General features: G+C 36.0%; 1 protein-coding gene across 1 annotated transcript; it reads left to right on the plus strand.

Annotated features, from left to right (window-relative positions):
- Nucleotides 1-4962: 4962 nt before the first annotated feature.
- LOC140148917 (uncharacterized) lies at nt 4963-19609 on the plus strand. Its single transcript, XM_072171022.1, has 3 exons — nt 4963-5122; nt 11277-11430; nt 14507-19609. The coding sequence occupies exons 2-3, from the start codon at nt 11296-11298 to the stop codon at nt 15485-15487; spliced, it is 1116 nt and encodes a 371-aa protein (XP_072027123.1). The 5' UTR covers nt 4963-5122; nt 11277-11295; the 3' UTR covers nt 15488-19609.
- Nucleotides 19610-24462: the final 4853 nt, after the last annotated feature.

The following is a 24462-nucleotide window of genomic DNA, read 5'->3' on the forward strand; positions in this document are numbered from 1 at the left end:
TAAAACCTTTTAAATTTTAGTACTCATACTAAGGGACCGTTCATTATTAACGCGGGAGGGGGGGGCCGGAAAATATTGAGCTTTATGGGTGAAAAATACCTAACCCCCCCTATTGCGATGAATCAATTTTACGTACCCCCCCCCTATTGAATCAAACAAAATCACATAACCCCCCCCCCCCCTTCAAGCAAACTTCAATATTAATTCAGTCACAGAGATTGGGATTTTGACATTGGGTGGATGGGGTTTGAAAATATTTCTTGAAATCATAGTGAATACAGCTCATTTTGGCAACAAAATAAGTTAATTGTAGAGATGCACGCGAAGTGCGCGAAAATTTTTGTCATTTTGAAGCTAAACTGATGAAATAAGGAGCAAAAGTGGAATAAAATCATGCGAAGTGCACAAAAGTTTGCAATTTTTTGACTAAAATGGCCAAATATAAGGTTAATTTGGTCAGACAGAAACCCACATAGGCCTAAACAGGCCTCAGCATTGGGGGGTGGGATGGGGTGATTGTTTGGACCACCCCCGGCCTTGGCAAAATATTGGGGGGGGTTTACTGCCCACACCCCTGGGATCTAGGCCTATGTCAATAGATCTACTATTGGTGAGAAAATTTATAGGTGTGTGCTTGCAGGTGGGGTGGTTATATGGTGAGGAGTGTCGGAGCTAGTGGTTTGTGTGTGTAGCATGTGGCAGTGGCGTAGATTTCTTTTTTGACATTGGGGGATGGGGTATGAAAAAGAAAAAAAATTCTTGAAGTATAGTGAATCCTGCACAATTTGGCCGTTGACTATGTTTATGTATATTTTTTGCCCTATTGAAGCTAAAATGGTGAAATATGGTGCAAAAAGGGAACAAATTTGTGCGAATAAGTCATTAGACAATTATGGTATGATTGATATTGTTACTATATGCAAGACCTTCCAGGATACTTGGTATTATAAATTATAGTGAATGACTATTAAATTTCACATGACCCCCCCTATCAGGAAAAATAAAATCACATAACCCCCCTGTTTGTCAAAGTGAAAATCACATAACCCCCCCTACATTTTTCCCGCCCCCCCCCCACATTAATAATGAGCGGTCCCTAAAATTGATAAAATATCTGAATTATGATTATTCTTGCATATGTATTTATAATGGAGTCACGCGTGCTGAACAAGAACATGATAACACAATGGGGAACGATCATATTTTCAAGTTTTGAATATAAAAAGGCCGCATACTTGTTCCAGTCTGGTGTATATCACTTCACAAATCACTAAATTAGCTTAACTTATAATAGGAAAACCCCAAATTTAAAATCAGGCTGCTCTAAAAAAATATATTAATCCCGATATTAATTGTGTAATGATTGAATATAGGTTGTTGTTCTGTGTGTGTGGCCGGGGACGAGGGTTTGGGGACTGGCATGTGAAGCTATGTGAGGTGGGGTGGGTGTGTGGGACAGGGTGAGTGTCTACATAATATCGCAGAGAATTTGCTGATAGGCATAAAGCTAGTGCCGAAGACAGCTAATTATAGTTTTGAGCGGAGAAGCAGCCTGCCCCTGTATAATTATTTTGAAATTTTGAGGTATGAGGCAGAACTTTTTGAACGACCCTCGTACCTGTACGTTTTGATCATAAAGTTAGCTAAAGTTCACGAAGCTTCGAAGTAAATTACGTTGACTCTTGTGGGCGTTTAATTGTTGTAGGCGGCAAAGTCACTATTACCATCATCAATGTAAACCTACAGGTAAATAACAATGAATGTGTGCTTCTCAAATCGACAATGAACTATGGGTTATTATTCACAACTTATTCGCATTTTTGGGCATAGTGAATTCAATTCCATGTAACCATGGAAACCATACAACTTTAACCCAAACACTAAATCAACCAAGCATGATTTTTTTTTTTCATAAACGACCCAATCAAATTTGAGAGTTTATAATGTGCGAGTTAACGAATGCTATAATGAAGTACCGTGTGGGCCTATGATTTGGTCCGTTGGTTTCTGTCCTGCATTCTGCTCAGACTTGAATTAGAAGTCATGATGCAGTCATGTATACAGTAGAATTCATCTCGACCTTTGCAGGACTTAAACCCCATTAAAAGCTATTAAACCAAGATAACACTCATTGAAACAGCTCAACTGATTAAATCGGATCTTCTCTGGCTGTGCACATGTGTCTGTTTTCGCAATGAGCTGCTATAATACAGCTTCAGTTGGGTAACCGATTATAAAGGAAACGCAAGGAAACAATGGTATGTGGACCTTTGTTCACGAAATGAGACAATGGCCTGCTTTTTGTTAACCAGCATTCTTGAAAATGAGCAACATAATGATTGTTGACTTAACACGGTTTGAAAATAATTTCTTCATATTTTTGGTGTTATCTGTCGTTTACATATCCTTCCTAAAACACAAAAGTGCGACTATTTCCAAACACCTAAATTAGCTAAAAATTTAGGACATGTTACAAAACTATATTTTCTAGAATTTCATAGAATAGTTTAAATGTAGCTTGTACCGTTTTTTTGTGGCATCCTTCAGAACGGAGCGGTCCGTTACCAATATAGCTCAATATTTTCGGTCAAATCTCCATTCAATTAACACGGGTTGGCTAGCTATGAGCTAGCTATGCTTTGCCCTCACTCATATTCTACGAAAGTGCGACTATTTCTGAACATCTAACCTAGCTGTAATTTTAGGTCATGTTAGAGAAATATATTTGCTAGAAGTTTGGAGAATAGTTTAAATATTGGCCGGTTATTTTTCACACAGTGATGTTAACTAGGCAAATGCAATATACTTCTAACATACACTATTTGTAAAGGTCGCGCGTCAATGGTGAGAGCACTGTGTATTGATGTGTATAGGAAAACGGACAGTAACTGCAGTATGTTTGCTTGTTAGTTTGTATTTCTTCATCGTTCGGACGTGTGTATCATTTGCTCTCCACATCCACTGGGTTTTGCGGCACTCAGTGGCGTAGGCAGCTTTCTTGGTCAGGAGGGGCAAAATAAAATTTCGGGGGCACAGACAAAAAAAATTGCAGTTGCATCATACAATACATACCGGTTTGGTTTTTAGAGAGGCTTTATTGGGACGACATGCGTGTGTAGCGCGCAAAAATTTTGTATTTTGCACTATTTTCGCCCATAATTGGGATAAAAAGAGTTTTATTGTGACAATGTGCGCTGAATTTTATATTTTGCACTATGTTGGCCATGATCGGGGTGAATTTTGGTGGAAAAGGGCGCTCCTTGCCTCTTTTCCTTTGCCCTCCAGATTTTATCTGTCATTTTTTGTCAGAGGGGCAATTTTTTCTCTCATTTTTTTGTCAGGGGGGGCACTCTTCCCCTTGCCACCCCACTGGCTACGCTACTGGCGGCACACCCCCAGTCAAATATGAGTTAAAATTTTGTGGCAAAACCATGAGGGGATGTGAAATAATTATCTGTGTCCCCCGGTGGGCGAATTCCAAAATGGCCCACCCAAAAGTTTCTCCCTATCCCTCTCGGCATTGCACGTGCCAAATATTTGATAGAAGCTAACTTGCAAACATTAATGGTCTGGCACATTTTCGATTCCCCACTGAACTTGCCTTCCCTTTAAAGTTAGCCAAGTTATGTCGCAACCCAGGGTCGCAACCTCGCATGCACTGTTATATGTATAATGTGGACTATAGAGTGTATGCAATAAACCGGAACGAACAATTGGGGGATAGTAAGAGGGACACCCGGGGGAGGGGGCACATAAAAAAATTTAGTGGGTATGTTCCCCCGGAATTTTGAGGTGGTGGGTCTTTGGGAGCTGATAGCGTACCGCAAAAGGGGGGCTTTTGGAGCTGCGAACAGTCAAAATCAAGGGCTTTTTTTTCTCGGCTTTTTGGTTGAAAATCGCCTGGGGAAAAAAAACCAGAAATATGAGGAATGAGCAATTTTAGAGCTGAAATGATCAAAATCCGAGCGTCTTTCGGAGCTCTATTTTGGTGTCTTTCGCCAGTTGCGAAGTCCAAAAAAGCATGCGGTGACACTAAGGACGAACCTTCTCTATACTTTTATGAAAAATCCATCTCTGCCGTCATTTCAAATGATGACACCCCGCAATAATTGTCATCAAAACTGCCGCCAAAGAAAGAATAGTTTAAGGTCACGCAAGCGTAGCAAATCCTTCATTCCATATATAAGGATTGCTTCGTAACATCATAAATAAACGATAGTTATCGACTATTTAGTAGAAGTAAGAACAGGACACAGCAAAAATAGGCCTACTACATAATATTTTCCAAATAACTTTTTGCTGAACGGTTAGTAATTTTACAGATTTTCAAAATACTCGTAGGTTGCTTTGTCAAAACTTGGAATTCACCATTTTTACGCAATCCTCTCTAACTTCTACTAGAAACGTCAAATTTTTTAAATCTAAAAAATCAGAGAAAGCTAAATATATGTAGAACTTAAAATGCAAAACAATATGACCAACAAGAAATGCCTTTCATACCTAAAAAATTCCATCATTCCCGGTATAAATCATTCTGGGACACCCTGTATTATCATGCGAATTATCATCATGCTGTGAAATATGTGAATTCTCAATGGTCTGCAAAAAAAACCTTGTCTGCCATTGCGAGCACCGCGAGCAGGAAATTTTGCATATTTGAACGTGTTCTTAACATTTTCCTACATCTTTTTAGGGCATCAAGAGCCAATCGCTTGTTCCCCCCTTTTCGACCTGCCCCAAATCACTACCCCCCCCCCCATTTGACCCGCCAAAATATCCCGCCAAAATGATTCCCCTTAAAATCTTTGTCGTGACCACCCGGGGTACACATTATTATTGCACCACCATTAGCTATAAAATCAAACATTATAGTGTAGGCATACTCTCATCATAATTACTCTCAAAATATTCAACTCTGAAATATTCGTCAATAGTTAGCGATTTGGTAGACCGCTATTCAGTACGTGATGATTTGCAATCAATCTGACTTCGGAGTCAAGCGTGCTCTGAGCTGAGTTCATCATCATTCATATTTCACAGCCTGGGAACATGATCAACAAAACGCTATTTTCTGCTCACTCTTGGAATTAATTTTATTTCTATAATTGGACAAATTATAACGGTAAGTGTTTCATTTTGAACATTTCGAAGTTACAAGATAATCAGTATTTTTCAAATCGATAACATAGGACGTTCTACAATATCTAAAATATTGCTGGATAATATTTTTAATACTTGCGTAAACATATTTGTACATGTTTATACAATATCAATAGTATTAAATGTTGCGCTTGAGTTACTTTTAAGTTTCAATGGGTTACTTGCTTTAAACTTTGCATGGTACTTTTTGACATTTCAGTAATATATTGTACTAACAAATAAACGGGTGTATGTTTTCATTTTAATAGGTCCAATGTCAAAGGCGTGTCCCACCACTAATATTTTTACATAAAACATGTTTGCTCCACCGGTTTGCTCCATTTTACGCCATTTGTGTCACATCTGTTTAGTTTTTATTATTCTCATATGCATATTTCCCAGTATTATGTGTAAATTAGCACTAGTCTACTACTGAATCAAAATAATTATGTTTGTGAATGCGGGTTTGTTTGGTTATGATTTTTAAAATCATCAACATAATTACATTAAACATGTATAACAAGCTTCAATGTACAATGTATAACAAAACAGTGACATGCATACAAACACAAGCACATCTAATTCTAATACCTATAGTCCAAATATTACAAAACAAATTATGTCCGCAATTAAATTACAACACAATACTAGTTATACAACATGTGCATAGCTATTATATGAATGAAACAATAAACATATTGTATACATCATGTGTAAATTTACATTCTCAATGTAGGCCTAAATGTGCAACCTAATAATATCTAACTTCCATTTTTTACAAGTATGACAATTTCCCTTTTCCTGAGCAATGTGGTTTCAGACTCAGAACTAGAAGCAATAAACATGATAAATGAAAGAAGTGTTTGATCTGGAAGTACAGGGCAAGGCAGGGCTTGACATAAATGGTCACTCAAAATTATGGTTTTATTATTAATTTTGTGTGTGTTCGACGTGATCATGGTGGTTTAGAAGCTTTAAGACAAACGGTACAGCATTTTGGAATTTAGATTCATAAATGGTCGCATGTCACAAGGTGGGCATGCAAAAAGGGTGGCGGTGGAACATTTTTCTGCACATCACTGTTGAAAAAAGTCTCTATCTCCTGAACCCCTTATCATACAAATTAATTTTAGGTGTCATTGTAAAGCTAAGAAACCAGTCTTTAGGTGTGCAAAATTTGAAAACAAAGCAACATTTTGTTAAAAATTGACAACCGTTTATAATTGAACCTCAAGGGGTGGCGGAGCAGGTGGATGCGGAGCAGGTGGATGCGGGGCAATGTTAAAGTATAGGAAACATTCAATTTTTGAAGCTTTTGGCAACTTTTCTTGAGTATATCTTCATCAAATATTATGATATAGGGCTAATTCATTTATCATATCATGAGTAGTGAATCTGTAGTATAGTTTAGGAACATAAAATTGTTTCCATCATTGCCATTTGTAAAATTATCACACGTTTTGGTTCAAGTTGTACCCATTTTCTTATGTATTTCATTGTTTTTTTACCGCAAATTTCAATATATCATAACACGCTAAATAATAATCCAATCTTGAAAAATGTATACATTTTCTGAACAGAAATTGCATGAGGAATCTAAATACTGCATTTAAAAACTTGTTGGAGCTAATATAAAATAAGTATTGTCACTTTTGCAAAATGACTACTTGAAAATTAGGTTGTTTTTTGCGCACCCTGTATAAATCAGATATGGGTTTTCAAAAATTTGTTTAATGACCTAGGTTAATGAACTATAGTATAGAGAACATGTTCTGATGCCAAAATTTGTAACAAAACCACATTACAAGCTTAAATTTGAAACTTACATGATCAGGGTCCAATTTGAGAAAAATGCATTTTAAAGTATACATTTACATAGAGGTCTGTGTATTAACGACATGTTAATTGGCTGTTGTAACAAAAACGCAACATATTTTCAGGTTAAATTTTTTGTCAGTGATAAACAGGTGCTATATCCTACAAAATATCAAAAAATACAATTTTGATGATATTTTACCACTACTACTACTACTACTACTACTACTATACTACTACTACTACTACTACTACTACTACTACTACTACTACTACTACTACTACTACTACTACTACTACTACTACTACTACTACTACTACTACTACTACTACTACTACTACTACTACTACTACTACTACTACTACTACTACTACTACTACTACTACTACTACTACTACTACTACTACTACTACTACTACTACTACTACTACTACTACTACTCTACTACTACTACTACTACTACTACTACTACTACTACTACTACTACTACTACTACTACTACTACTACTACTACTACTATACTACTACTACAACTACTACTACTACTACTACTACTACTACTACTACAACTACTACTACTACTACTACTACTACTACTACTACTACTACTACTACTACTACTACTACTACTACTACTACTACTACTACTACTACTACTACTACTACTACTACTACTACTACTACTACTACTACTACTACTACTACTACTACTACTACTACTACTACTACTAATAATAATAATAATAATAATAATAATAATAATAATAATAATAATAAAACCATTTATAATACTATCAATATCAAATGAAATAGTCCAATAGTTCAACAAAAAGTTAAAAAGTCACTATTATACTCAAAGAAATCCCAAATACAATACAAATCTATTCAGCAGTTTTCAAACTTAGTGACTTCAAATATCTGGAATTTAAATAGGGTCCAATAATTAAACAAAATACACTTTGAAATTCCAGTATTGTTTAGTATTTATGGTGCAAAATGTAGGTCAAGTATTTGATGCAGATTATACACACCAGTGTGTACCATTGCATTGTAAATGTGTGAAGGAAAATTATGATCACTGTAGATTATTAGTAGAATTAAACTTAGTTACACATGTGTAGTCACGTAAAATTCCAGAAATGTTATTTTAACCTACGGGGTAACAAAGAATCTGCAGAATGTTTAAATTCTTCAATAACTTTTTTGTGGCTGTACCAAATATTAAAATACCCATGCATGTTTTATACCCTTTCCCAATTTTCTTTCTTTGAAAGTGGATTTTTTTTCTTCAAAACAAGTAGGCTTATAATACCAGGAGATGTAAGGGGTGGTGCAATAATTATGTGTACCCCGGGGTGAATTATAGGGGGGCAAAGATTTTTGGCAGGCCAAAGGGGGGGCAAGCATTTTTGGCAGGTCGAAAGGGGGGTCAAGCGATTTTGGCAGGTCGAAAGGGGGGGCAAGCAATTTTGGCACAGATATTTTGGGCACTGTTTCTATATTACGCCCTAAAAAGGCGTAGGAAAACGTTACGAACACGTTCAAATATGCAAAATTTCCTGCTCGCTGCGCTCGCATTATATGTTAAGACAATTTAAGGTTTTAAATTCGGGTTCCCCAAAATCTTGCATGTGTAAGGGGGGCAAAGATTTTTTGGCACGTCAAAAGGGGGGCAAAGGTTTTTGGCACGTCGAAAGGGGGGCAAAGGTTTTTGGCACGGCCAAAGGGGGGGCAAGCGATTTTTGGCAGACCATTTTGAGAATTCACCCCCCCGGGGGTACACATAATTATTGCACCACCCCTAAGGCTTCCTTGCATCTTCTCTGACAAATACCAAGCCATAATATTTACAATGTATAGCTCAATGTGCATGTGCAAGATGAGCCCAAATACAATGACAATACCGTAAACGTTCGCCCAATGGCGCACCTGGGCTCCTTTGCCTTGGGGAAGATTTCATGTACAAATAGAGAGCTCCCTCCTCTAAAAATCCCAACAAGAATTAAGAGTATGTGCCTATATTTTGCTGGTGGGCTTTTTACAAGAGACCACTTTTAGTTTGTGTCTAAAATTACAGTTATGTCAAGGGAGCACATAGCGCCATTAGGCGAACGTTTACGGTACATCGATCAATGTCGATGTTTTTTGACAAATTGATATTTTATACAAGACAATGCAATAAACACTTCTGTTGGGTGTGATGCAAGTTGTGTCATCCTCCGCATCTTTTGTCCTGCAATGTGCGTCTGTATTTTTTGTCATTGACATATATGCCTAGCGGTCAACTGTTATTTTCAGGTCTGTATTATTTTATTTAAATTACTTGCTTAAACTGAAATTATACTTTATTATGTGATGGAAAGTATATTCCTTTTCATTTCCGTATATGCCTATGATAGGGCCTATGGTACAGGCATGTACTAATTGGTACGTCCATTCATATTATTATTATGCCTATATTATAAAACATAACATTGCATGATCGCATTACATCTTGTTTCCTGATTGACTTCCGACGCTATCTGAGGGCGTAAAGTTTCATCTTTTTTTAAACATTACTGATAGTCGATAATAATGTTTATTTTTCATGTATAGAACCCAAAATTGAAGTATTTATGTCAAAAAAGAAAGAAAAAGATAACACGTTAGGAACTTGTCGCAAGGCGGGTTGGAGGGGAGCATGACCACAGTGTTTGATATATTGAAACAAACTACAGCTGACACGCAAGAGAATGAGTATGAGCACACTGGTTTTTAAAGATATTTGCCTTTGGTGCGAGAGGTCCCTGGTTCAATTCCCCGCAGGACCAAAAAAAAAATATCCGCTCTCCCCGTGGCTCATCTGGTATAAAGGCGGGTCAGATGACCACAGCCGACATGTCGGTTCCGATCAGGGTTTGTTGGCTACCTGTCCCGTCCGTGTAAAAATGCCCGACCAGCTATTGACGCGACCCCTTCACCAGGTCCTTGCCTGTCCGAAGTTTTCGTCAGCGTTATTCCTAAAGATTTCAGCTAACTGTTAATGCTTAGGCCTATATGCTTGACATAAAAAAGGGGGATCACAATGTTTGATATATAAGGTGTAGGCCTATATAATTTCCTCCTCGTGTGCATGATTTCTCTCGGGAGGTTGAAAACGCCAAAATTTTTAATTTTTATATATTCAAGAACCACAAGACCGCAATATAAATGCGATTATTGATGTTTCCTTGACTCATTTCCTGCTATATAGGCCTACCGTAAAAAAGTCCATCCCACTCGCCTTAATTTGGTTGACTTTTTTGGTGGGGTCACCATCGGACATATGGGACATTTCGATTAGTGTGGATTTCCCATATTTTAGATCATTTCATATCGATTTATGTATAGGTACATATAGGCCTACATGCAAGCCAAACTATATTATCCATGTCTCTGCATGATCAGAGCCATGTCATGCATATCCTACTAAATATTGTTTGAATTGATCTATGTTGCTATTTTATTAACCGACTTTTTATCTTGGATTAAAAATTGGACAAAATGGAGCAAGTTAGAATTATTTATTATTTTATTTACGGTTACGACTATGATCAGTAGTCGAGAAATGTTTTTAATTAATGTATTATTACTGTGTAGTGTTAGAAAATAATATCGGTTCGAACTTTGTGAAGTAATATCCGAGCCATGTTAATATCAAACATACAATTACAGAGAGAAATTCAAATTTAAATAATGTCTTTATATTTACAGATTGATATGCTCAGTATATTCGTGTTGAGAGTTTTGTTTGAATAGTCACACTAAGTTAATATTATCAATAGAGATGGGGTTTGCCATCTTCATCAAGCACGAACTTCTGATTGACTAACTCATTTGTTATTAATTAACCAATTTATGTTTATTCAATGGGATAGTTCATTTTGAAATATCCAACTTTTCTGGAGTTAAGAATAATTTAAATACTTTTCCAAAATACTGCAATTGTTCTGGATGGTTTTGTTTTCATTTGTATGGGAGAAAAATGTCGCTGGTTAACTTTGCTTTATGGCAAAAAGTACCGTTTAGGTTTGTCTCTTTCTCAACAATTTGTTTCAAATAGTATGTGCCTATAATTTAAAGGTAGACATGCTTGTATACAGCGTCATGGTCAAATTTATACCCAAACGAAGCTTCTTAATTTCACCAAGTCACGTAAGATGACATAGCTATTCATCACGTTCATCATTTAATTCACTTCATCATTATTTAAAACGAAACATTATTTTAAAGGCCTTTATAAGATCCTGTTTCGTAACTATCAAATTCATCATTGTGTTTCGGTATTTTCTTTTTTCGACAGGCATATCCGTAAAAAAGCCATGGGGACGTGTTGCAGTAGTCCTAAAGAATCTGGCGGCAAAAAGAAGTCCGCACAAAGCGTCAAGGAACCATACTCAGAGTTGAAGAAGAAGGACGAAAATGGACACCGACCGTCGCAACCAAAAGCAAGCGTGGTAAGAAATAATGAAACGGCAATAATAGTTTTGCAAGTAAAAGTTTATTTGCTGATTACTTTTTTGTTTGCACTTTCACTTTGGATGGTAAAATACGATTCCAGTCGGTGTAAAATTATCACCCATGTACCGATAATTCGAGAATTTGCACTCCATTGTATAGACCAAGTCAAATTGAAACCTGCTCAATCCTGTCAACTCAGTCCTCTGTACAACCAACAAAATGTATAGTTTGACCTATCTACGACTTATCGCACCGGAGTTTATTCATATGAGCAAAAAATAAAAAATAAAATAAAATAAAATAAAATAAAATAAACAAATAAATAAATAAATAAATAAATAAATAAATAAATAAATACATAAATAAATAAATAAATAAATAAATAAATAAATAAATAAATAATGAAAAATAAATAAAAAAACGCAAAATGTTTTCAACATTATTCGTAAAAGGTTAGAAAAGGTTGTCAGAAAACCTTTTAATGTCGGGTTCATGTGAAGGGTATGTAAATGGTATAAAACGTTTTTATAACATTCAAAAACATATTTTGAAAACGTTTTATACAAGAACATTTCGTCATGTCAATACTTTTAACATTATGTTTTCATACAAAAAGTTGACATAAACTTTATAAAACTTGTCATTTAATGTTATTAAAACATTTTAACTAAAACCCAAAATATAACCTTTTCAAATGTTTTAGAAACGTTTTATAAGCAATTCCATGGTGATGTAGCCTACCATGATTACAAGTTACTTAATAAATGTCAATGGATCCTGCACTTCTGGTGTGTTCATGCAGTTGCAGCTAACAGAAATCAAAAAGGCCGATTAATTGAGATATCGTCAAAACATAGTGCTCCACGAGTACTTTAACGTCAGTGATCAGGAGCATTATATGTTGACAATAACTCAATTTTGGGAGAAAGACCTGCCCACGAATGAGCTCCTCCGTGAAAATATTGACGGTCCCTATTAAAAATAGTGGTACAGCTCAACTGATCATACTTTTCCTACATTCGACCTTTCATGATTTTTGAGTTGACAGTCATATCATGAAAATAACTATAGATACTTGACAGACCATTAGTAGCCCAGTTTTGAACCTTTACATTGATCATTCATAACAATCTGATGGATCAGTGAAGATAAGAAGGGATTATAATATATCCGTAACCTTGATATTATAGTATATCTTGAGGAAAAAGTGCAATGGACATGTTTTCATTTTATGTTTCAAATATGAAAATTGAGTATTTAACCCAAAATGGAAAATGGAACAATTTATTGGAAAACATATCTTTTTCTGCACTGTATTATACCTAAATTAAGAATTTTTATAAATATTCAAAGAAAATATAGGTCATCCAAAAATTGTGATTTTTACACATTTTGGGGTAAAAAAGGAAAAATAAGCAAAAATATCAAAAATCTGTTTAACAGCTTCATTCATCAAGTCATAACAAACGGCCTACATGCAATAATTTCTAATCAGATATTGAAATTGTGAAAAATTTTGGTATTTATTGATTTTCATGTTTTTTCTTGCAAATATGCTAATAATATGCAAATTATGAAATTGCAAAATAAAGTGAGTGTGATGTTCAAAATGACAGACATCAAAAAGAGATTCGATGAAATGTAAAGGTGTAGTAACAATTTTGGCATGGACTGTCTGGTCAGGAAAAGTACGGTAAGTTGAGCTGTACAGCGTCGTTAAAGAGCGAAGGTGTGAATTCAAAATTAGGATTAAATGGGATAGAAACCCTTTAGTTATTTACATAAATATTATTTTATCTAAGAATAGCATGTTTAATCGGCTTTAAACACGGTATGTGCATCCATGTGATCCAGTGTGATAATGTGGTCAACAAGAATATCTCTTTAAAATGACAGGAACGCTACCATATGTGGACCATTGGCGTACGCAGGGGGGGTGTTACGTGTGTGAAACACCCCTTTGGGTTTGTCCAAAAATAAAAATGGAGGAGAAAAGGCAAAAGAAAGAGAGAGAGAGAGAGAGAGAGAGAGAGAGAGAGAGGGAGGGGGGGGGGGGAGGAGAGGAGGGAAATGAGCATGGCATAGGGGACATAATATCAAATTATCATAGGCCTATAGATATCTTAACTACCCCCACTCAAATTTTTCTCTCCCCTATACCCGGTATTGACTGACCGGCAACGTACGTAAATATGTCGATTAATGTTAACACCCCTCCCACACACACCCCCACCCCCATTTAATTGTTAATTAACATGGATATAGGGCCTACATGTTAACACCAACACCTCTCCATATCGTCACACCCCTACCCCGGCAACGTACGTACGTAAAGGTTTTAATTGTGCAAATTGAGTTCGGGCCCTTTTTTCTGTTTGAAGCAATGATTTTAAATAGTGTAAAAATTATGCACCAAATGGCTTCAATCGGACCTTCATTTTGCAAAATTTTCCAACTTCTGCAGGAGGGAAAACTCTTGTTCACGAAAGGCTTCATGGACCGTTATTTCACCAATTTTCGGCTTTTTCAAACTAAAATTTTACACACTACGGTGCCAAAATGGTCCGCCAAATCGCATCAATTAGGTCTTCATTTTGCAAAGTTTCTTAATTCTGAAGGGGGTAGGGCATTCTGTGTAGTGGATAAACAAGTAGCCATTTTGGCTTCTGCTTTTGACATTTACCAATTTGTGTTTAACACTAAAGAGGCCTACAACTGTAGGGAAAACTTGTTCATAAAAGGCTTCATGGACCGTCATTTCACAAATTGTTGGCTTTTTTCAAATTAAAATTTTACACACTAATAGTGCCAAAATTGTCCACCAAATCGCTTCAATTAGGTCTTCATTTTGCAAAAGTTTCAAAATTCTGAGGGGGGCACATCCCCCCTCAGACACCCCCCTGCGTCGCTTTATTTTTTATCATCACACCCCCCTTTAGAAATTCCTGCGTACGCGCATGATGTGGACAGGATCTTTATATGTTTATGGGGTTTATCAATGCATATGGGTGAATTATGTATAGCATACAATTTATTTTTACATGTTTATTTTTTCTCTTTTGAAATATATAGGGCGATGCTAACGCCAACATTCAGCAAGACCACGCCGATCACAATGATATCAGTATCGGTGTAGGAGATCTGAACGATATTAAAGAAGAGACGGAGCCCCAGCAGGAGCAGAAGAGCGGTGACGACGAAGGTGAACATGATGGCCCACTCACTGAATTTGGAGTAGAAGGTGAATCTCAAGGCGAATTCAAAATGGCCAAAGCTGTCGCCGTTTTCTTATATGGTGACATTGTGGTTATTGAGCATGTTAACGAAAGAGTGTATCTGTTTGGCAAGAATGGCATTTACAAACAGACTATCGCGTCTTCGAAAGATGAACATCGCGAAGGCAAATTGAGATATCCAACCGATATTGTGTTTACCCCACTCGGGCATGTCGCCGTCACTGATCAAACCAGATATGTCAAGATTTTCAACCTAGATGGCGATTTTCTCCATAGGTTCAATATAAAGGGTGGTGATGAAGATCCTGACGTGAAGCCGAAAGGCTATTCACTGGATGTGGCTTTCGATGAGGAAATCTTAGTAGGAGATATACGCAGAAAATGCATCATTGCCTTCAAAGAATTAGACGCGAAATCGGAATTTGAGAAGAGGATCAACCTGAATATTGAGCCGCACTTCCTTGCGACCAATAAATCTGATGGCCGCCGCCAAGCCATTATCAGCGACTGGAAATTAGGCGAAGTCAATGCCATTGATTTATCGCTTGAAGATAGTTCAGAGAATGTAATCTTCAAGTTAGATAGCTTCTCAATAGATGGTAAGCCAGGGCTTCCTAAGGGAGTGGCGTGTGATGAGGATAACAATATTTACATAGCCATGTCCCGAACGGACGATACGGAAAAAGGAATGTCTACTATGAAACTGGACATGTTCACCAATATACTTGCGATGGAAAGCTTGAACGATGCATCAAGACAGGTCTGCTGCATCCGCGAGGTCTTACGTGTGTCACAGTGGCTCACTTTATATCGTTGATACAAATTCGGTGGTTATTGTAAATACCTCTGAAACCACCTCCGAATGAATTTATCGAACTTAAACTTATATGGATATGGGGAAACACGTGTAGGGCTATTATAATTTGAAGTCTTATACAGATATATAACCTTGAACATCATGGAAACAGCAATTTGGAGCTGTTACCATGCCTGCATTACGATTTCAAAATGAAGTTGGAACCAAAATTCAATTGAAATTAATCGGCATTGGTATATACATTTACTCGTATCGACATTACTTTTAGGCCATTTTTATTATACAGGGTGTCCCAGAAAAAATTACCGAGCGAATGAATTTGGACGTAAGTCGAGAAATAGACATTAGAATCACAAAATCTAATAATCGGCGTGTAGCCCATCTTATTCTGCATCTTATATGCTAATTGTGTTGGAATCGGTTGACTGATTGCGAAGAAATGAGCGATTACATAACGTATGCGTCAATTCACTTCATTCCAAGTTTGAAAGAAAGATCGTTCAACACAATGCGCACCAGTGGTCAAAGAGCTTCATATTTTGTTCGTTGAAATCCCTTTCGTTCTTTTTAAACAATCTGTTTCTGGCAAAACATTTAATTAGGTTTTGTTCACATTTGACAACCTGCACGATATTGCAAATGAAAGCTTGCATGTAAGATGATGCTATAGGTACTGGTAAATATCTTTTTTCGTTAATGTTGATATAAACGTTCAAAAACGTTGCATAAAGAATTATTGCATAAAGAATTCCAGCTGTCTTAAAAAATTTCTCACACACATTAATGTTTTGGAATATTTCCAAGAAATTGTAATGCAAAGTTTAAATCTTTTAAAACTTCAACATCAATGTTGCATGGTATCAAAATCACACGTAAAGCTGTAAGCACTTCATCATTGTCATTCTTGGCTCATGTTCTTTGGAAAGTTAAATTTTTTTGCACAACCTAAAGAACGTATTTGCACAACCTAAAGAATTAAAGTTGGAAAACTTCCAATTGCAGATATCAAAGTTTTTTTCGGACAAACTGTTATTCATCTTCAGTGAAAGCATGAATAATATAACACCGTCGGATTATGATAATGTGGACTAAATTTAATGAGATACACAAACTTTAGGAAGCGATGAGCGAGTAAAAAAAAAAGCGCCTGTTGGTCAAACTTGGAATGAACTGCATTGATGCGCACTAGTCAACCGAATCACATAAAATGTTCGTATGTGATGCGCAATAAAATAGGTTATGCGGTACATTTTAAATTTTTTTGATTCTGATGTCTATTTCTCGACTTACGTTCAATTTTATTTGCTCGGTAATTTTTTCTGGGACACCCTGTATGAGCACTACTTTTTTAGTAGGCCGGTAATGCCCTTATATACACGAACATACTGGCCTGCTTAAGGGTATGATTGTAAACTTGCTTGATGTAAACTTGCTTGATTTATTGTTGTTAATGAGTTATGTATACGTTTCACACTAGGGGTTGTTGTTTCAGCCCTCTTTATATAACATAACTCAAGAACCACAGAACCTACAAAACAATGTCCGTGATATTTGAAATCACACTCGCTATATGAAAGCTCACTACCATGCCATTCGCAAGATGCTGTATACCAAATCACAACAGTTTAAAATAGTTAATTGCTAGCCTTTAATATGAAACACTTTAATCCAGAGAAATAATGGGATGATATTCGAAATGCAATAATTGGTCACTCATGGGATGACGCCACTATTCCGTTTTTCATTTTGCTGTCATCGGACTCACTTTCCCAATGAACAAGATAATTACCATGATTACGATAATTATATTCTCTCACCGAATGCAACCCGACTTTGTTTCTTTTGTACTTCTAAAAAGTTTTCATAAGAAAAATTTGTCAATAATGCTGTTTTCTTCGTTGTTTGCCAAATTGCTCATTTCAAAAATACTTCACGACAATTCGAATGATTTAGCATTAACTTTTAGGCAATTTAAGAACAATTTTTTTTTACACTTTCATGGGATCACTGAATGGACCCTTAAATTGAGTGTCTGCCCTATTTAACATGTTTAAAATTAGATACCGGTATACAGCTTTCAACCATTAAGGTGGCTGATATGTCATAGCCTGAGGTTTACTGTAAGGACGGTTTGTGGACGTCGAAAATTCAATGGAACAAGTATTCGTGCTTCCATTTTTTTTCAACTTCAAGTCACTTTTTTCTTCTAACGAATATTTTTGACGAAAAAAAGTATTCGACGTGGAATATTTGGTGTCGATAGTATTCGAGTCTTATTCGAAAATTCAATTTCGAATACAAATACTTTTTTTCGTCAACAATGACTTGAAACTCATACCGGTATTGCATAAAGAGTATACTTGTTGCATCGTCGAATAAAAAGTGTGTTTCAAGATTCAAAGGTTTGACTTTGTTTACAAAGGTTTGACTTTGTATAAACTATAATGGTATAAAGGTTTGACTTGGGATGTTTATACGCAAGGTGGGAGTGTGACTCTTAAGGGTAATGAGGGGACTCTGAGTTGTTTTACTTAAACCATAATGGGGAATGTTAAGTTTTAAATGAAGAAAAAGGGGAAACAAATGGGGAAACCAACAATTTTGAGCGGACGCGAGGGGGAACTCGGATTCTTTTGTCGATTTTTTGTCAAAACTCCCACCCCCTGGCGTACAGGTTGTATCAAAATGATTGGTAGCCTACCCATCAATTTTGATGTTTATTTAAAAGTCTCCCTCTTTCAAATGCAACATTTGATCCTCTTGAAATGTCCAGAACGTCGACTTCACACAACTTATTGCTTAGTTGGTATTATTATGTCTGCTTTTGTATTTTTGTTTTATACATACCATTCATGATCTTTGTTCATATCCGTCCTTACATTGATAATGTTCCATATAAGCCCATATATATATACAAAATTCAATGCACGAGAGACGAGCAGAGGATGATTTTTAAAAGTACTAGCCAACATTCCACTTGCGGTTAGCATAGCTGTGTGAGTGAACATGACACCACTTCTCGCCCACTGCATAGACGCGCATGGTTAAATTTGAATTTGGATAGACATATAATTTACAATAAAAACACATTCAAAATGCTGGTCGATTTCACATTTTATGTTATCTACAGAAGGTGTGAATTAGCCTTTATGCATACATCACTTTTATTCTGAAATCGACCAAGTAATAATGACACACCCACAATTCTAAAACAACATCTTTTCACAGAATTCAATGGGATTTGAAAAGTAAAGTGGCAGTTGAAACTCGAGTGATAACACTTTTACAGTGCATGAGAGACGAGACAGAACAGAAATTAGATCTGAATGATATATACCCGTTAATCTCTAGTCCGTCAGAATACGTGGATCATCGTATTAACGATTGCGTGGTCCGTCTCGACGTACTAGAGATCCAATCAAATTGACTCAATTAATCAAAAGCGTTCATCAGATTTGCAAGCTGATGTATTATTATAATTTTGAATGATTATTGCTTTCAAGTCAACTGTAGACATATATTAGTGTATGCTGCTGTTAAAATAAAACGGGAAAAAGTTTAAAAAGTATACTATTATCTAACTTGTATAATGTATAATCCTCTGTTATGTGGTGTTTTGTTAATAAATACAACTTGCATATTAATACTGAAGTTTGAAAGTGCCAAAGTTATTGACCTTTGTACTTGTATAATAATACTATAACTCAAATATTTACCGTAATCAGATAATGTTCAGTTGTAAATATTTAAATAGTCCGAAATGTCCGGCGGTTTACAAAGGCCACAATTGCTATACATAAAGGTTAATTTAAATGCAAGAGTTATTACACGCTTTGTAAATAAATTGTACTTTAAGCTTTTATAAGCTGCATTTTAATTTATGTAGGCCTATAGGCCTATCTAATAATAGTATGAGAGGCATCATTTTTTCCACACTTGAATTCAGGTCGAATGCATGTGAGATCTGTCGACTGGGTTGTGTGACATACCGTACCTAATGGCTTTAAAGTTATACTATACCCTATATACGGAATCAACTGAAAGAAAAGAACTGACAAATAAAATGAAAGTTATGAAAAGTACAGAGAAGTAAAAACTGAAATAAAACTGCTTGAAATAATGCTTCATTGTAGAAACTGTGTTGTCTCTTTGTTGCGCCTGTTGGAATCTGTTTGCGCCTTGTATATAGGGCAGTTTGTCACTTTTTAAAACTGGACCTTCGTCTATTCAATTGCTTGTAACTTTACTTTTTGAGGTCACATTGGATTTAATGTGGTGTCATAATGTGCAGGATTAGCTAGTGCATCAAAAAGACATTTACCCCAATATTGCTCAGTTTTGAAATTGTGATTGTTTTTCCAAGTATAAGGAAACTTAATTGGCGCAGTATATTTATTATAGTATAGACGAATCCAACGAGCCAAGTCATGGTCAGGATTTGGTCGGCCATATTTGGGTACCCGCATGCACCAAACAGGTGTTGTGAGTACCCAATTGGGTGGATTTACCCTTCAAGGCCGCATCATCCCACATTTCAGGTGGGATAGTTGGGTACCCGTCGCGGCTAATGGCTGCCATTGAGGAGCAGGAATGCGTGAAATTGGATTCGTCTATAGGGCTATTGCCATCAGATCCGACGGGGGATTTGATTTGCTATCTTCTGAAGATAGCAATAGGCCTATTGGTCTGCTTCGTCATTTTAACATTTCTTTATAGCTTTGCATTCAGCCTAATGCCGATTTTTCTCTAAGCGCACATCCCCGGTCAAGGCAGTTTTGCTGTTTCGTGCCATACTGAATCATCATCTACAACGCGTGTTAGGCAATGTTTTTCCTCTTTTTTTTTTTTTTGAATATTATTATTTTTTATGTATTTTGCTTGCTATCTTCTGAATATAGCAATTTTGGTCTGCTTCGCTCTGCTTCGGCCTAAGGCCGATTTTTCTCTAAGCGCACAGCCCCGGTCAATGCAATTTTGCCGTTTCGCGCCGTACTGAATCATCATCTATAACGCGTGTTAGGCAATGGTTTTTTTTAGATGTTATTATTGTTTTATGTATTTTGCTTGCTATCTTCTGAATATAGCAATTTTGGTCTCCTTCGTCATTTTAACATTTCTTTATAGGGCCTAGTTTTGAATTCGGCCTAATGCCGATTTTTCTCTAAGCGCACAGCCCCGGTCAATGCAATTTTGCCGTTTCGCGCCGTACTGAATCATCATCTATAACGCGTGTTAGGCAATGGTTTTTTTTTAATATTATTATTTTTTATGTATTTTGCTTGCTATCTTCTGAATATAGCAATTTTGGTCTGCTTCGTCATTTTAACATTTCTTTATAGCTTTGAATTCGGCCTAATGCCGATTTTTCTCTAAGCGCGCGCCCCGGTCAATGCAATTTTGCCGTTTCGCGCCGTACTGAATCATCATCTATAACGCGTGTTAGGCAATGTTTTTTTTTAAATATTATTATTTTTTATGTTTTTTGCTTGCTATCTTCTGAAGATAGCAATTTTGGTCAGCTTCGTCATTTTAACATTTCTTTATAGCTTTGCATTCGGCCTAGTGCCAATTTTTCTCTAAGCGCACAGCCCCGGTCAATGCAATTTTGCCGTTTCGCGCCGTACTGAATCATCATCTATAACGCGTGTTAGGCAATGTTTTTTTTAAATATTATTATTTTTTTATGTATTTTGCTTGCTATCTTCTGAATATAGCAATTTTGGTCTGCTTCGTCATTTTAACATTTCTTGATAGCTTTGAATTCGGCCTAATGCCGATTTTTCTCTAATACCGCGCCCCGGTCAATGCAATTTTGCCGTTTTGCGCCGTACTGAATCATCATCTATAACGCGTGTTAGGCAATGTTTTTTTTTTTAATATTATTATTTTTTATGTTTTTTGCTTGCTATCTTCTGAAGATAGCAATTTTGGTCAGCTTCGTCATTTTAACATTTCTTTATAGCTTTGCATTCGGCCTAGTGCCAATTTTTCTCTAAGCGCGCAGCCCCGGTCAATTAGAGTAAAACGATAGGAATTTTTGTTTCAACTATCCTCTATTATCAAACTTTCTTACTCTTTTTGTATTTTATAAAAAAAAATACTATCTTGAGTAGATAGCGGAAAAAAAACAAAACACATCAAAAACAAACTTTCCTAACAGATGTTTTCTAAATTTGTGAAATATTTTCTGTTGTTTTATTAGGCCCGCAATGCTATCTTCAGAAGATAGCCGTTTGCGCGCGCGTTCCGAGAAAATGATGCAGATCGTAAATGATACAGGCCATAAGTTTGCTCGCGCGTGTTTACAGAAGATGATGCATGTCGCAACGGGTGATTTGCAAATCGCACCGTAAATGGTATCTTGGGTAGATAAAATCAAACAAACAAACAGACCGACAAACAAACATGAAATATAAAAAATATACCAAATGATCTATCTGACTCGTCTCATGGTAAGTCTTACGATTTCCTTCTTTTTTGTATTATTTCATTAGGTTTAAAAATGCTATCATCAGTAGATAGGCCTAACAAAATAAATTCACCCTTTCTCAATTTCTAAAATGACAATACTGAAAATTTTTTGTTCACAATCCTAAGTCAGAATATTATTAAATATAAATTGTGTACGACAGCATTTCGTTTATTTCAATCAATATTTTGCTCTTTTGCTATCTACTAAATATAACTCAAATTTAATGCATTTTGTTATTTCCTAAAACGAAATAAATCGATGTTCCTACTGTTCTATGGAATTCTGTGCTGAGCAGACAAAAATGAAAACATCATTTTATTTGATGTAATCTTGTGACATTTTACCGCATCCCGTGATTTCTAAGCTGTTGAAAACTTAATCTGAAATTTAAATCGATACATGATTTGCGCCAGAACAGATTTTTTTCTGCACATAATTTCATAAAAAACATCCCAGGTTTAATATAGCATCAAAGAAACGTATCTCAGACACACATTGGCTGAAAAAATGAAACAAATAAGCTCAATTTCTACGTATTACGGGGACTATTTTACGGGTTGCACTTTTTGATTGCAACATCTTATAATGCCGTTTTGTGTCGTACTGAATCATCATCTACAACGCGTGTTAGGCAATGTTTTTTCCTTTTTTTTTGGAATATTATTATTTTTTATGTTTTTTGCTTGCTATCTTCTAAATATAGCAATTTTGTCAGCTTCGTCATTTTAACATTTCTTTGTAGCTTTGCATTCGGCCTAATGCCGATTTTTCTCTAAGCGCACATCCCCGGTCAATGCAATTTTGCCGTTTCGCGCCGTACTGAATCATATATAACGCGTGTTAGGCAATGTTTTTTTTAATATTATTATTTTTATGTTTTTTGCTTGCTATCTTCTGAAGATAGCAATTTTGGTCAGCTTCGTCATTTTAACATTTCTTTATAGCTTTGCATTAGGCCTACTGCCGATTTTTCTCTAAGCGCGCAGCCCCGGTCAATTAGAGTAAAACGATAGGAATTTTTGTTTTTACTATCCTCTATTATCAAACTTTCTTACTCTTTTTTGTATTTTATAAAAAAAACACTATCTGGAGTAGATAGCGGAAAAAACAAACAAAACACATCAAAATCAAACTTTCCTAACAGATGTTTTCTAAATTTGTGAAATATTTCTGTTGTTTTATTATGCCCACAATGCTATCTTCAGAAGATAACCGTTTGCGCGCGCGTTCCGAGAAAATGATGCAGATCGTAAATGATGCAGGCCGTAAGTTTGCTCGCGCGTGTTCACAGAAGATGATGCATGTCGCAACGGCTGATTTGCAAATCGCACCGTAAATGGTATATTGGGTAGATAAAATCAAACAAACAAACAGACAGACAAACAAACATGAAATATAAAAAATATACCAAATGATCTATCTGACTCGTCTCATGCTAAGTCTTATGATTTCCTTCTTTTTTGTATTATTTCATTAGGTTTAAAAATGCTATCATCAGTAGATAGGCCTAACAAAATATATTCACCCTTTCTCAATTTCTAAAATGACAATACTGAAAAACTTTTGTTCACAATCTTAAGTCAGAATATTATTAAATATAAATTGTGTACGACAGCATTTCGTTTATTTCAATCAATATTTTGCTCTTTTGCTATCTACTAAATATAACTCAAATTTAATGCATTTTGTTATTTCCTATAACGAAATAAATCGATGTTCCTACTGTTCTATGGAATTCTGTGCTGAGCAGACAAAATGAAAACATCATTTTATTTGATGTAATCTTGTGACATTTTTACCGCATCCCGTGATTTCTAAGCTGTTGAAAACTTAATTTGAAATTTTACATCGATACATGATTTGCGCGATTAGTCCGCCAGAACAGATTTTTTTTCTGCACATAATTTCATAAAAACCATTTCAGGTTTAATATAGCATCAAAGAAACGTATCTCAGACACACATTGGCTGAAAAATGAAACAAATAAGCTCAATTTCTACGTATTACGGGGACTATTTTACGGGTTGCACTTTTTGATTGCAACATCTTATAATGCCGTTTTGTGTCGTAGGGGAGAGCGGGGAGTGTTCGCCCTAGGGGTAGGTTCGCCCACCCCTTGTTTCTCAGCACTACGGCTATCGGGGAATTTGGTGATGGCAAAATTAGGTGACAAAGGTCATTATAAACTTCTCATATTAGCTACGTGACATATAGGGACGTGTTCATCGAACGGTGACATCCCGCTATCTCTAAGGTCCGCTATCTCTAAGGTTCGCTATCACTAACGTGTAAAGTCTATGGAGATCAGAATCCCGCTATCTCTAATAGAGACTAGGGTTCCCTATACCTAAAAAAGGGTCCGCTACTTCTAAGGTTCGATATCACTAATTTAGAATAAGGTTCGCTAGTTCTAAGGTTCGATATCACTAATTATAGATAAGGTTCGCTATCACTAATTATAAATAAGGTTCGCTATCACTAATTTTGAATAAGGTCCGCTATC

This window comes from Amphiura filiformis, chromosome 3 (assembly GCF_039555335.1).
Source record: "Amphiura filiformis chromosome 3, Afil_fr2py, whole genome shotgun sequence".
Lineage (NCBI taxonomy): Eukaryota > Metazoa > Echinodermata > Ophiuroidea > Amphilepidida > Amphiuridae > Amphiura > Amphiura filiformis.